General features: G+C 39.7%; 1 protein-coding gene across 2 annotated transcripts in view; it reads right to left on the reverse strand.

The window, feature by feature from the left end:
• Positions 1-1,392: 1,392 nt before the first annotated feature.
• LOC101156798 (storkhead-box protein 2) overlaps positions 1,393-16,126 on the reverse strand; it is a 28,737-nt gene continuing 14,003 nt past the window's right edge. For both annotated transcript variants that reach the window (XM_011476927.3, XM_011476930.3), the window contains exons 3-4: positions 12,600-15,111; positions 1,393-3,277 (exon numbers count right to left, since the gene is read on the reverse strand). In XM_011476927.3, the coding sequence (XP_011475229.1) occupies positions 3,076-3,277; positions 12,600-15,111 (2,714 nt within the window). In that variant the 3' untranslated portion in view covers positions 1,393-3,075. The remainder of the gene's footprint in view (positions 3,278-12,599; positions 15,112-16,126) is intronic.

Raw genomic sequence — 16,126 nt, forward strand, 5'->3', positions numbered from 1 at the left:
TTTACCAGAAGACTTTGCTGTGTGCTGTGATCTAACAATTTAGTCGTCTTGAAGGTATCAACCAGAAGTCCCATTTACCTAAGCTTTGCCACAGGCTGATCACATCCATGCCCTGGCAATGTACCTGAACATACATCTTTGTTTATGGAGTTCAGGTTCAGTATGCAACCAATATAGACGTTGTGATTTGTAACCAGAGTTTACCCAGTTTCATGACAGCTAGAACATAATTTAGTTTTTTCCCACTCCAGAAAATGCTGCAAGAAGTCTCTTCAACACATCAGAGTTCTCCAACTAGTCACTTTTTAAAAATAAAATTGATTAAATAAATAAAAGCAGCTTGAAGGATATCTAACTGAAAAGACATTATTTTAATACAATACCTCAGAACGTTATAATCTTAAAAAATCCTGTATATTACACATTTATATTATATTATATTATATTATATTATATTATATTATATTATATTATATTATATTATATTATATTATATTATATTATATTATATTATATTATATTATATTATTGCAGATCTGGATTTCTGTGCTGGTCTTGTCATGTCTAGGAGAGGCCACTAGAGAGCAGTAGAGTCATATTTTTCAAAGTCCGGGTCTCAGAAATGGCGATTTCTCTGAACTAAAAGGCGGACCATTTTATTTTAAAGCACTAACATACATAAATACACGCGTAAAAAATATCTATTTCAAATTCCCACAGATGTTGATCGTTAAAGAGGTTTATAAACCCGGAATAAATTTAATGGCGCGTTCCATTGTGCGCTGCATCTTGGGATGTGAACATGGGAACTGAGGCAGATGCTGGGTCAGCCTGTAGTGGCCGCATGGCAGAGGTGTTTCCACAGATTGCAGCGATGTTGCAGCAGCATGTTCAAGCCTGTCTCACTTTGTCTCCCTCTACAGTCCAATCTGGGGAATGACAGTGACGTCATCATCTCTGAGCTTGTTTACCTTGTTACAGGGACAAGCTCCAAAGACATTTTCTAACTTATTCTGGTATTTAGATAATAATTTGATTCTGGCCAGCACAAATTAAAATAAAGAGTATTGATCGTATTTTTTATTTGTTTTAAATTTTATGATAAGTAAAAAATAATAATAAAACCTTCTATTGTCTCTTTCTGAACATCTCTTGATCGGGTAAAAGAGTTAAGAAAAGATAACATAGAACATATGTAAATAATAAAAAAAACAAGTCACACCTTGTAAATATGACATTTACATAAGGCTCCAGTGTAGTGGCTATGGTGCAGAATTGAAAAAAAAAAGTTTAATTTCAGTAAGAAATGCCAAATTTAATACACTGAAAAAAATCCCACAATGCAGAATTATAGATATATTACTGTATACTGACAGTCTTTAGTTTAAAATATAATGTCAAATAATATTTTATTATCAAGTTAGGTAAATAAAGAAAAATAAATTTATACAATATGAAGATTTTCACAAGCTGCTTCTTCTTAATGTCAGGTGTTACTTTTCTGCACTCGTTTCTTTATGGATCTGTAATCAGGTGAACATTTCCAATGTTTCCGTTACAGACACAAAAACGTACAAAATAACATTATCTCACTTGTTTTTTGTTTTTCTAAGGATGGCTTAAGAAAAATGTACAAACCTTTATTTTAGGGGGACTGGAACAGCTTTATTATGACTCTCAATAACTGGGTTTTTAACTTTCCTTAGGAAAAACACTCTTAACGTTCCTGTAGTCCTTCACTTATCTACTTTCCGAACTTGTAAATCCTAAATCCATATTCTTGCCTTTTCTTCTCATGATAGTCTTTCCAAGAGAGACAAGCAGACAGCAAGGATGAAAGAACAGGGACACAGCAGAGTCAAATCTACTTGTTTTAAATCCTTTAAATGTCAGTTAAGTTTAATATAAACACTGTTTTGCTTCAGTATTAAACTATATTTTGCTATCATTTAATAATTAAAAGTGACAAATTATTTATTTTTATTCAAACGTAAATGTACCACTCAGTTGTCTTTTTAGGCTTGTAAAACGGGAAAAAACTTTCAGTTTTTTATGCCTTTCTAATGGATCTAATTAAAATGTTAGCTGACTGGGCTTTCCGGAGCTTTGTTTGAACATTTTAGCTGTTCTGTGTTGGGTCTTTGTTGCTTCCTGTGCTCTTCAGTGAGCAGAACTCATCCAGCTTCAGCCTACAGCTCTCACAATCCTCCATGCCTGGTTTAGTCCACAAACCATCCAAGTGTTCAAGACTGATGTTTTTTTCTTTATCTTTTTAGAACATTTGAATTCCTCCAAAAAGAAAACAAAATCTTAAAATATAAACTAAAGATTTTTCTTTTACTTTAAAATGTGATGCTACTATAAAACCCCTCATTCGATCTCAAATCATGCCGACATTCCGGATATGTGAGATGTAGTCTGTTCATAAAACCATCACCTTGGTCACATAGCATCTTTAATACCACCATTATAATAATTAGGATATCAAAAGTATCGAGTATACATACATAATTTGCATTGTGGTACACAAATCTGAGCTGATTTATGTTTTATATCTTTCATTCGTTGTTCTTAGGATCAGTTTTGTATTATCTTGACATTGTGCTGATACATTAAATCGTCCTGAAGAACTTAACGCTATTTCAGGAAGGAGAACATTTAATTGGACATGTATTGTTAAGCCATATAAAAAGTTTTTTTGATATTTCCAAATGTAACTTGAAACCTATAGTCTACTACTTTCCAATACCAGTCATCAAGAATCTTGATATAAGCCAAACTATAGTCCATGTCACCAAAATCAAAGTACTTCAGGTAGGTTTTTGCTCCTACTGCGGCCTTGGTAATCTGTTCTTCTCTTTTTTGCAGTTAAGTTCTTGATGCTGCAGGAACAGTCTCTTGAAGCCATGCCTGTTTAAATAACAGTCCCATTAAATGGTTCTTCAGGAGTCTGAAGATCTGTGTGTGTTAGAGACACAGAGTTTTCATGTATGTTTTGTCTGAAGAAAGCAAGAGACGGTGGAACACCTCTCATCTCTACTCCATCACCTCCACTGTCACAGTCTGCCCTGCTTGTCAGACGCTGGTGATGGAGGCCAGGCAGTTCGATGACTTCTGGAGTTTCTCAGGCTGCGTGGTGGGCGGCTCCGGGATGGCACGAAAGCTGAATGGCAGTCCTATACTGCTCGTGCCAATGTGGCCTGGGCTCAGCGCTGGATTCTGCCGTCTATTGCTTTCCACAATGCTGGATGTGTTGGATGCAAGGCTTTCCCGTGTTCTGCACAACACAAAAGGGAGGAGGCTTTTACTTTGTTAATCAAACAAATCCAAAGTGATAAGCAAGTTTCAAACTGATACAAATCATTTCAAAATACATAAAAACACTTGAGGTCATAAAAAAATCTGCTTCTAACACAGTTTACAGATTGACATTAAGGCCTTACCATTTCTGATTAACATCATTTCATTTTTAAAAATCAAATCTTGATACACATAATCACACAAATGCGAAACGTCATTCACAGTGTTGTGCAAAAAACTGAACAAAATGCATCAGAAACATAAAAAGCAGGGTCTTAAAATCGATTAAAGAATTAAAATATAAATACAACACAACACGTGACAATGCTTATCACACTAAATCATTCATCAGTTAGGATAAAATGGGAAAAAAGCAAGAGTGTAAAGTAAAACTAGTCACTGCGTCACTACTGATGTGGGTCACACACAATGCCACAAAAGACACACATCATGATTGCCCTTGAACAAAGAATTGTTTCTGCTTATCTATCTTAAGACTTTGAAAGGTCATGAGGTCATGAGGTCATTCCCAGCCTCGCTGAGTGATATCATGTCTGCAGGCTTGTTATTGGTCTGAGGGGGGCCTTCTCCCAGTTGGAGATGCCTGTATGTCCTCATGAGGAAGACATCTGGACGACATTACAGCCAGATATCCAAACCAGCTCAACTGGCTCCTCCCAATGAGTAGCAGCTCTGCTCCACGTGTGATATTAACCACTTGCTCACATTCCACTGCTCATAGCAAGAGGAGACGATAGAATTTTGTCTTTCAACTCAACTCTTCACCACAAAAGACTAGTACAAAGCCTGCTTTACTGCAGATGCTGCATTAATAAATCGATAGATGTAATGCTTAACCCATCTCTCGATTGTTGCCCAAGTATTTAAAGACCCACCCCAATGAAAATCATGTTTTTGGTGTTTTTAACAGGCTCCTTTGGCATTTTTCTGATGATGAAGGACATACATTAAGATAATTAAAGGCCCGTACACACCGGGACGAATATTCGCCAGGCGTTATTCGCCAGCGTTTTTCAACACGTTTTTTGTGTTCACACCCAGGCGATTTTCGCCGACGATGAGCCGAACGAACATGCAATTTCATTCCCTGACATTAGATGGCGCTTAATGTAAAACAGAAATACTCCTGTACACAAGGTGGCGCTGCGCAACTTTACGCTTCTTAAAGTCGCTTTTTAATTAGAAGAAGAGAGCAAGTATGTACGCGCTTGTTAGAATAATACAAAGAAAACATGATAATTTCAAGCACCAGTTGGAGCAACTGGTGCTTGGTTCGGGGATATTTTAGAATGTCCGTCATTATTTCTTCGCGGCAGTGTAGAGGCTACTTGGCATATATCTTCTTCGCTGGTATATGTGCTCAGAAAGGCAGTTTTGTGTTTGAGCGCCCCCAAGTTGTGTTTTACTGTAACTTCAGAAGCTCCAGACATGTGTGCAAAAGCGCCGTTCTCATTGGTTGTATAGTTTTCGACGCGTCAAGCCAAAAAAATAAACCCGAGGCGTTTTTTTAAAAAGTGACGCTTTGACGCGTGGCGTTTTTTCGCGTCGGTGTGCACACTCACATTGGTGCCCTTTGTTTAGTCACGAGGCGTTAAACGTCGGCGAAAATCGCGGGCGAAATTCGTCCCGGTGTGTACGGGCCTTAAGACTGCATTTCTGAATACTTCTGAATTAAAACAGTTTTGACTCAAGAGCTGACACAAAAAATGCTATTTGAAAAAGCTTGTAGGTGTGATGTACAAACTCCCTGCTCCGCTTCATTCTGATCCATCCACTTGTAGACGACTAGATCCACGTACGCACTGAGCTGGCATCTGGCTCAAAATTGTATGGCTGGATAGCTCCAATATTGCTCACCATTTTTCTTGCACCAATAATGTTATGTTGGGGTTGTGAGGGGCTATAAGCTAGTGAGAGAGCAAGTAAACAGATGGATCTCGAGAAATAGGGACGAGCTAACTCCACACCAGTGGTTCTACCCATAACTCAGAGGTGAACTTCTAATGAACTACTGCCGCTCTGCAGAAACTATAGGAATCGACACAGGTTTTTTAATTTTGGCTAAAAACAGCATTATAATCATAAAAAAAACACTTGGAACGCTTTTACAATAGATCGAAGATGATTGAAATGGGACTTGAAACTCTGCTTGCTGGGTAAGTGACTCACTCCTAACCCTGAGGATTCCCCTTTTTCCAGCTGAAAACTAAGGCCTCGGCTGATAGGAGAGGTGATTTGCATCATTGTTCTACACTCTGCTGTAGACTGTTCCAGAGAAAACTGAACGTCAGAGCTTTTGAGAGAAAAGGACCATATCATCAGCAACAGCAAAGAATAGAAGGCTTCCAGAGACCAAAATTTTTTTTGAAACATAGTCAATTATCTTCTCCAAGCAGACAAAAGACAATGAGGATCCTGGTAAAGATATATAAAACAAATCCAGGTTCACATGGCCAGAAGAGGTCCCCTTCTTATAGTTACCCTGTTATTAGAACACACCCTCTGGTTTTTCCTTTTTTTAAAAGGTCCACCCCAATTTGCCAATCCAGAAGTAGAAATACCTGTGTCACATGGTATTACATAAACATGTTAATTAAGCACCCTTGCTTTAGATGTTGTTGGATTGTGCTCACTCAATAATAGCATGGAAACACCTGAGTCATGTAAACAACAGCAAAGAGGGTAGAGAGAGCTGGAAACATGGTAAAATGGCATATAATGCCTTCCCTTACAGTCCTTTACAGTCACAGTCCCTTTCACCCATGAACACACTCATTCACACTAATGGCAGCTCTGCTGCTGAACACTGGTGCCAACCTAAAACGGGCAAGAGCTGAACCTTTGATCCTCTGATCAGGGGCCTCATTTATAAAACTTTGCGTAGGATTTTCGTCAGAAGTGGTGTACGGATGAAACATAGGACGTGCGTACACACAGAAATATTCTAAATTTATAAAACCGTGTCGCACGCACATCCAACGGATTTTTCCCTTAATAAATCACAATCAATTCTAAATGTAGCGCAGCTTTTGCGGCTTCATGACACGCCCATAGTTGACCATAAATAGTCTGTGAGACGCCCACAAGTTAATATTCATTGATTGCGAAATCATGGCAAACACAGAGAGGAAATCAAAGCTACTACGTTGTTGAGCAACATGTCTGCATCACAAATAATTTGGACATTGATTGAATGAAAATGCTTTTTATTAATGAAAGTATTTTCATTAACGTTCGGTCCCCTTATGGCAACATGAGTGCAGTCAATAGCACCGATGACATTTGGGGAACCATACATAGCTGCAAATTGAGCTTTCTTGTTTGCCTGTTCACCCACCGTGTATGGAAACTTTATGGAATCATGGGACGAAGCTTTTATGTCTTTTAACACGTCTGGCATTACCCGACTAAGGGTCGGCTGAGATATTCCTGACCTGTCAGCCAATTCCCTCTGAAAAGTGCCAGTCGCCAGGAATGCTAGTGTTGTTAGGACTTGAAGTGGCACTGGCAGGGCGTGGTTCCTCCGAGTGCTCCTCTGTAACGCTGGGCCCAAAAGCCCCGCAGAGGTCCAACAGGGCGGCTCGAGGAAGTCGGAACCGGCTCATAAGCCACTCGTCCTCGTTTGCCAGCAAGTCTTCTTGCTGTCCAAAGATGCGTTCACTCCAAATTCTTCCATTTGCCACATCTTCTAAGAGCGCAAGATCAGCCATTGTGCGTCATTACGCATTGTGATGGGGCATTTTATTTTCATCCATTTAATTGCATCTGACAAGCTACAGATGTCGGTAATAATCGACGTGGAAATGGGAAATTGTTCAGCGCAAGAATACCACAATTCTGTAGCTTATGAAGAAATGTTTTACTATGAAAACAACTTTCCCCAGTGGACAATTAATGCATCTATCTTTCCATCTCTCTATCTATCTCTCTATCTATCTGTCTGTCTGTCTGTCTGTCTGTCTGTCTGTCTGTCTGTCTGTCTGTCTGTCTGTCTGTCTGTCTGTCTGTCTGTCTGTCTATCTATCTCTCTATCTATCTATCTATCTATCTAATTGCACTTATAACTGCTCCGTCAGACGGACACATTGACGAGAATATCAGTTTTGTACATTATTTCGTTTTGCTAACTATATTATTTATGAGAATGAATTGCACAACATGCCAATATTGCAAAACATATTTCACTTTTCTTTTTGCAAATATGTGTTCATTTGAATTTCTGTTGTAATTTTTGTTTGCTTCACTGCTGATAGATCAAACGGGTGTTCGTGTAGGCTGTTAATTGTAAGACTTGCTTTGTGAAGTCTTCATGTTTATGTTCATGTTATTTATGAGAGGCAGTATTGTCATTTCACGTGTTTCTTCCATCTGCCGACGGTGTCGCCATTTCTCATTTCATCCGTTTTTGTGCGTTCGCCTGGGTCAGTGCTTGCGTGAAGGACCGCACATTTTCCCGTCAAGTTTGCTTTTTATAAATATCAATTATTGCGTAGTAGAGAGTGGCGTACTTCTTTTGTGCGTACGCAATGTTTATAAATGAGGCCCCTGGTCTCTAAGTCTGAAATAGCTGGTTCCTTAATAAAAAAAAAAATGCCGGTAGCATTGATAAGGTCTTTGAAGCATTCTTTCCATCACTCATTAACATTTACATTCAACAAGATTTCCACCTGCACTATACAGAATGTTGATGGAAGATTGCCGACTTTTATGTTATGTTAAGGTATCCATCCATTTTTTATTCTGTTTTCCCCATTCGGGGTCATGGGGCTGCTGCAGCCTATCTTGGCCACTTGTGGGTGAAGGCAGGGAACGCACGGCCTGGGCAGGTCGCCAGTTGCCAGTCTGTCGCAGAGTAGAATGTCCACAATCACACACCTGTTCACTATCACACTCACACCAAGGGACAATTTAGAGTTGCCAATTAAACTATGAAGCATGGTTTTGGACGGTGGGAGGAAGCCGGACATCCCGGAGAAAACCCACGCATGCACGGGGAGAACATGCAAATTCCACACAGATTATTGATGTTGTTTTTCATGTCCCCCGGGGGCCTTCTTGCTGTGAGGCAAGAGCGCTAACCACTGAGCCACCGTGCAGCCCTAAATTGATTAAATTATTTCCTGTCCCTAGCATTTGGGTTTTCAAACCTTGATGATACAGACAGCTCAATATCAACATTTATTCCAATTAGGTTTCTCACAGTCTACAGCTGAATTGCAGAAGAAGTAAACCATCTATGAGATGTAGTAGCTCACTTCAGTTGTCAAATCAAACTTAAAACTTTGTACAGCAAGAATTTAACAAGTCTTTAAATTCTGTTTGCCCAGCTTCTGGACAGGTTTAATACATACATACATACATACATACATACATACATACATACATACATACATACATACATACATACATACATACATACATACATACATACATACATACATACATACATACATACATACATACATACATACATACATACATACATACATACATACATACATACATACATACATACATACATACATACATACATACATACATACATACATACATACATACATACATACATACATACATACATACATACATACATACATAACATACATACATACATACATACATACATACATACATACATACATACATACATACATACATACATACATACATACATACATACATACATACATACATACATACATACATACATACATACATACATACATACATACATACATACATACATACATACATACATACATACATACATACATACATACATACATACATACATACATACATACATACATACATACATACATACATACATACATACATAACATACATACATACATACATACATACATACATACATACATACATACATACATACATACATACATACATACATACATACATACATACATACATACATACATACATACATACATACATACATACATACATACATACATACATACATACATACATAAAGTGAAGGCCAGGACAATAACTGAAAGAAAAAGAACAGCTAAACTAGAGCTCACATAAAAGAAAACAATTAAAGCAAGCAACTAAGTTAGAGTTAAATAAGATAATTCTCTATTTTATAAAGTTTTAAAAATATTTTAAATTATATAATTAGATTAAATTACCAAACAAAGTTATTGGCTTATTTCAGTTGATTTTTACAGGATCCAACAAAGAAGTCAGGTTTATTTTTATATTTTGTTCAAGGATTCTAAAGACTGAGTTACTGTAAATTTCTATCCTGCCATTGGGGAATAATAAAGCATTTCTGAAAAATTGACTTCTAATATTAAGAAAAACATTGCAACAAAAATGGACAAATTGTTTCTGAAGTCATTTAACAAAGTAAATATAAAGATGTGTAATTCTGTTGAACCTATCTACATGTGGAAAACCTTCAGCTCTTCCAATAAAACATGTTTAATCTTTCTCACACATGAAGACAGGCTGTGAAAACAGATGTAGTAGTCGGAAATTGTTACTCTGGCTTGCCAGCAGCCTTATAATCTGTTTTGAGTAAGATTGTGTAAACTGTGACTAGAAAGGCAAGAGAGTTTCAAAGAAAAGTGCTTAAAAATGGTGGCATAATGGATTGTTTGGATGCTACTGCAGTGCATTATGGGAAGCTTGTAATTATTTCTAAGCTTGTGCTAAAGGATGGACCACAGATAAAGATAAAGCTCCTCCTTTAACTCTTTTTTAAGCCATTGGATTTGATGCAACATGTGCGTTTTTGTTCTTGCTAAGCTTGAAAGAAAAAACATATACCTTTGAAAAGAAATTTAAATTAAAAAAACTAATAAAAAACAGAAAAAACAAACAGAGAATGTATATTGTAGTCACAATAACATTTGTTTAAGCAGTATCTGTCTGTTTTTTTACATGTTGAAAACAGGGGTGGGAGTTACAGATATTGTGAATACGCTAACGTGGATCACATGTTGTTCTAGAATTACTATGAAGCATTGTGAGCAGGCAGAGTGAGAAAGGTTTCCCACAGATTTTAACTTCAGGCCAAAATCTTCCAGCAGATGCTCTGTTGGGCCATGTGCCCTTCTCTAACCCTTTTTAATGACTTAATACTGTACTGTGATATTGACCTAATATTATAAACGTTTATATCTCTTAACCCTCAAATTAAAGAGAACAACATAAAACATAAACTAAGTGTCAGAACTTTGTAAAAATTTTCCTTTAAAGCTTAAACTATGCACAAAAAAAAGAACATTTGTGCTTGTACGAATTACTCATTTTTGGTTCCAATACAATAATTTGTGTTTGGTATATTGTGCCAGGAACAGGCATTTGTGATCTGAATAAGCATAAAGGATGTGGTAATGAAACATTTAGCAAATTTTGGGTTAAGGATGACGAATGGCTAAGGACTTCTGCAACAACAAAGAGATGGCAAAAATCTCTTTTTCCTGCTTGTACCAATTTCAAATACGAAAAAAACTCCAGAGGCTGGGACATTCGTATTAGAGGGCAAGCTTATGATATACAAAGATATTCAGTAAAATTTGAGACACTCTTATGCCTGGTTTATGCTTCATGCCGATTGGCCATCGCATCAATCGTATAGCATCTCTACCGCAATCGTGCGATCTAGTTCATTCTAAGGTTGGCTGGTTTTGCTTGGCACTGTTGGCGCTAACTGAGACAAACTTCAGAGTGGTGTTTGAGATTTTATCTAAAATGTAAAGGGCATTCTAAATAAAATTATTATTATTATTGTTTACATTTTTCAAGCCTGATGACGCAATTATTTCCAGCCTTTCAGTGACTTGGTCTTTTATTTATAGTATTATATAGGGATCTTTTAAATTTTGCAGTGAACTTATTTAATACACAAGAGTAAATAAAGTAAGAGTTAAGTAGGTGAGACGCAGGCACATCTTGTGGATTTTTCACTTTTTTCTAACCCCCCACCCCCCCCCCCACCCCCCCCCACCCCACCCCCCAAAACAAAAAAACACTAACGGGTGCAAGGTAAGTACATTTGTTTAAGACCAAGGGTGTATTCAGGCTGGACACATTGATCCGCTTAAAGTGAACCAGAGGTCGTTTCCCCCGAAACGAACTCTGGAATGAATTCGGAACAAATACTCAGTCCAAATAGATCTAAGCAGACCCTCGTCCAGGACCAGGAACCACTCTCCGACCCATCTCAGTTCATTTCCAATCGGACGGAGCTTCGGTTCGCTCTGAGATTCTTCAGTCTGAATACAATCTGTCCTCAGAGCGGAACAACTGAGCCAAATCGGCCACCGTAGCCAACATAAACAGAGTAGGAATGAGGCATAAGATGATCCACAGAAAAATATAAAGCAACAATTGTTGTGTTATCAAACAGAGAAACTTCTTATTTGTTAGAACATTTATTTTATTTTAACCACTGAAAACGCTTCTTACATGCTTTACTGTGTCTCGTTTCACAGCATGCGTGCGGCGCTGCTGTGACTTCACCTTAAAAGCTACCTTGTAGTTCCTTAACAGAATTCTCTTAAAAACAATCCCATAACAACAAAACGATGAGATACAGCAACTCATTAAAATGTGATCGGATGGAGGTTCATCAAAACAATTTTAACGTGTCACACGTTTTTTTTCACTGTTTTCCAGACAATCTATGTAATTAACCCCTATGCCTACCTTTATACCAGACATCTCATCACTGCAGTTGCTAGAATCATCTGAGTTAAAGCACACACAACACGTCTCCTTGCCAACCGCCTTGCAGCATGCATCCGCCGCACCAAAGTAACAAGTAAAAAGTGTTGTTCCCGACGTTCAAAACTGATAATCTAAATACAAAGTTTTAATGAGTTAACGGCCCGATAAGAATTATAAAGCGCAGCACGTCTGTCTTTTTCTTGTTGTTTTGATCCGCCCTCGTAGTTCCTGGCCAATGACTGAAGAGATCTTTAGTCACGTGGTTTTACTTACAAGCTTTGGACCGTAACAGAATGGTCCGCTTGATGCCAGTCTGAATACAGACAAAATGCAAGGTTTGGGACTCGATCTAGAACAAATTAAGCAGACTCAATCTGGAGCAAAGCATTTTTCCAGTCTGAATACACCTTAAATCAGAAGTTGTGTTCAAGGAGCTCATAGGGCAGTCAATCAAAACCCAGTTCATCTGTTGGGTTACATGTACTGATACAGATTTTAAATTCATCACCTGAGCATCAAAGCCAAGACTTCAGACCATTTGTATTCCACAACATGCAATTGATTTAAGCTCATACCTGGGGGAGTTAAATCCGCTGTCCACTGTCACACTGCTGCTGTCCATGCTGTCCAATCGGGCAGAGTGGGCTGACTTCTGGCTGTTGCTGTTCTCAGTCTCTTTGGGACTGAGAAGGGTAAGGTTGGTCTCCAGTTTCCGCTGCAAATCACGGTCCTTATCCCGTTCCAACAGCCACTGCATGGTTCCCTCCCCACCACCACAGCTGCCTCCAACATTACCGCCCACTTCCCCATGGTCTTTGTTGTCCTCGGCCGTCACCAGCTCTTTGTGCGAGTCGTCCTCTGCCTCTTCCTCATCATCGTCATCTGATACATTATAATAGTCAAAGGAGGCGGAGGGGACTGTTGGCTCTAAGCAGCTCTGTAAAACTGCAGGTGACGTTGAGGAAGTATTTGAATTGGAAGGCTGCTGGGGCTCAGGATTGTCTAGGGCCTCTGTTGATTTGGCATGTGAGGCTTTCCGCAATGTGCCAGACTTGGTGTAGCTGCTGTCCACGTAGCCAGTGGACAAGGCATTATGTGGAGGTTTGAACAAAGTGTCCTTGCTGAAGATCTCTTTCCTCTTGATCACCAAACTGCCTCCCCCCCCTCCGGGATCCACGTTGTGTTGGTGCGGCGTCAAACGGGCAGTTTGAGCTGGCTCCGGTGTCTGGCTTGGCGTCAGCCGTGCAGAACCACTCTGTCCCTTCACTGCTGACAACTCCTCTTTGTACTCCATTGTATGAGGAGAGGTAAGGTGAGGAGTTTGCCGGTCAGCTGGAGAGCCCTTTCGGAGTCCCCCTGATGAGGTTAATGTGTCATATTCAGATTTTGCCTGAGGCGAAGGGGCAGTAAGGATTGTTTCATTTGATGTATTGCACTGGAAGTACTCATCTGTTGAGGGCTTAGGAGAAAGTCCCATTAACTCATTGTATGTCGGCAAGCTGTCTCTGCTTTTGTTCCTCTCTATTGTACTCCGAATCCTTGAATCATCCAAACTCCCTTTTCCCAAATCAGGCACATTAAAATCGGAGTGGAACTTAGCAGCAGAAAACATGATTCTTGAGTAATGTGAGGACTTCTGTGTGGCCCGCAAGGTACCATCATCAGTGTAGTAATGACTACGCTCCTCCAAAGTAGGTTCAAAGTCTTCTGGTGCACCCAGCGCTGGGCCCTTGAGAGAATTGTCCATGGACCGAGATCTTTCTTTAGCCTGATCTGATCTATCATGACGTGACTTCCTATCCTGGTTGTGACTGTGACTTCTTTGCACTCTGGACTGGCATGTTCCACGTGAAGGCTCAGGAAAGGGCATCTCTGTCCGTCTCTTGGCTAATTCCCCAGACACATCCCACTCAGGGGTCACAGGACAGTACGATTCTGTAATATTGGGGTTGCTGTGGACCAGGTACGTCGCTCCTCCGCTTCGTCTGCGCTCTAAGGTGTACATAGCTTCCCGAGGCGAGCGTACTAATGAGTGGCTGAAGAAGCGGTAATCCCTTTCCATGAACACAAGATCCCAGTTTGATCCCTCGGATGGGTCTCCTCTGGACGTCCGAGGTTTACTGTGCGAACGCGACTTACCATGTGGGGCTCTCCGATGGCCCCGGCCCCTTCTGCTGCGTGCACTGTGCTGGGCAGAGGACCCTGCTTTGTTCTTCTGAGTACGCTCCTCCTCCAACCTCTTCATCACAGCTGTGTGCCTAGCAACATTCTCCACTGTAAGGTCAGGATTAATTCTACGAATTATTTCCATTTCAACCTCTCGAGGAATAGGTGTAGTTGGCACATCTTCGTCACGGAGCGGCCATTCCTCTGGGGGGAATTGGGCTGAGAAGGTAGCCAACTGTTTCATTTTGTCCTTCTTAAAACTCAGTCTGAAAAGCCTGAGTCCAAACCTTTTAGATTGCTTCTCGCCAGTTCCGCCACCACTACTTCCTTCTTTCTTTTTGGTTAAAGTGTCAGTTTTATATGGGAAAGAAGTGATGCTTTTGTTTTTATCAACTGGATCTTGAGGTGGTGATGGCTGGACGGGAGGGGAAGTAGGAGCTGGGGGGTGGGGATAAGATGGTGGCTCTCCTCTGTGCTCCTTGGCTGACGTGCTTGGTACAGTCTCACCGCCATTGTGATCCTTGGGTGGCTTATTTTGACCAGATTCCCCTTTGTGCTCTTTGGGTGGCTTATTCTGGAGCACAGGGGCATGCAGTCTGGATGAGTCTTCCCGATAAGAATTGTACGAGTCACTGTGGTTCTTGCGAGGAGGCCTCTCTCTTAAACAGCCAGGTGTGGATGGTGTGACGCTGCCAGATTGAGGTGAGGTGCAATGCTGAGGTTGTGTCTGCTGCTGCGGACGGTCTGGTAGCCGGTCCTCCAGGTGATACCATTTGTTGTTTGTTCTGATTAGGGAGGGAGTGATAAAGTATGTCTGAGGTGTGACAATGAAGTAGCCCTCTGGAGTTGGGTATATCTTCCTCTCTCGCACCAGCATGTTCAGAGTGTGTCGCAGAACCTCTGAGCTAGGTGTAGGCACGCCTGTAGAAAACACACATTGGGTAACATTTTACTAACACATTTTTTGGCAAAACCTTTAATATATAAATACAAATAGTATTAATAATTTTTCTCTCTTAAAAGTTATATTTATTATCTTTAAAGTTTTTAAAAGATCCCCTCCAATCATCTTTTGATTTATTGTTAAAGCGTTCCCAGTAGTCTTTTAATTAATATTATGCCGTTTCTAGAAAACTGTTTCTGCAAAGACGCAGTAGTTCCTTAGACCTCTGAGTTTTTGGTGGAACAGTTGTCACATTTCCCACCATCCATTTGTAATCTACCGCTAGCTTACAGGCCCTCACAATCCCAACATTGCCGCTGCAACAAAAATGGTAAGCAATATTGGAGCAATCAGGCCGTATAATTCTCAACCAGATCCCAGCTCAGACAAGGAAAACAAAGATGTACAGGGATCTATTTGTCTACAAGTGGATGCATTGCAATGGAGCGGACCAGGGAGCTGGTGGCCCACTGATTGTGGCTTCTACGTCACAGCCACAAGCTCTTTGTAACAGCATTTTTTCGTCCGCTCCTGATTCACAATGATTTGAATGATACAATAAAGGAACACTCAGAAATGCAATTTTAGACATAATTTGCTTAATACATGTTCTCCATCATGAGAAAAATGCCACAAGAACATGTTAAAAACACCAAAAACAAAATTTTCATTGGAGTGGGTCTTTAAAGATAATTTTATAAAACAAATAACATTAACTTTTTTTTTTTTTACTTTAAATATTGGCTGAGATGCTAAAAATTGTTCACCTGTCCCACGAAGGCTAGATCAGACTACAGTGGGGCAAAACAGTTTTTAATCAGCCACGAACTGTGCAAGTTCTCCCACTTAAAAAGATGAGAGAGACCTGTAATTCTTCTCGCAGGTATACCTCAACTATGAGACAAAAAAAGTTTTTTTTTTGGGGGGGGGGGATCCAGAAAATCACATTGTCTGATTTTTTAAAGAAATTATGTGTAAATTATGGTGGAAAAT

Source organism: Oryzias latipes, chromosome 1 (genome assembly GCF_002234675.1).
Source record: "Oryzias latipes chromosome 1, ASM223467v1".
Lineage (NCBI taxonomy): Eukaryota > Metazoa > Chordata > Actinopteri > Beloniformes > Adrianichthyidae > Oryzias > Oryzias latipes.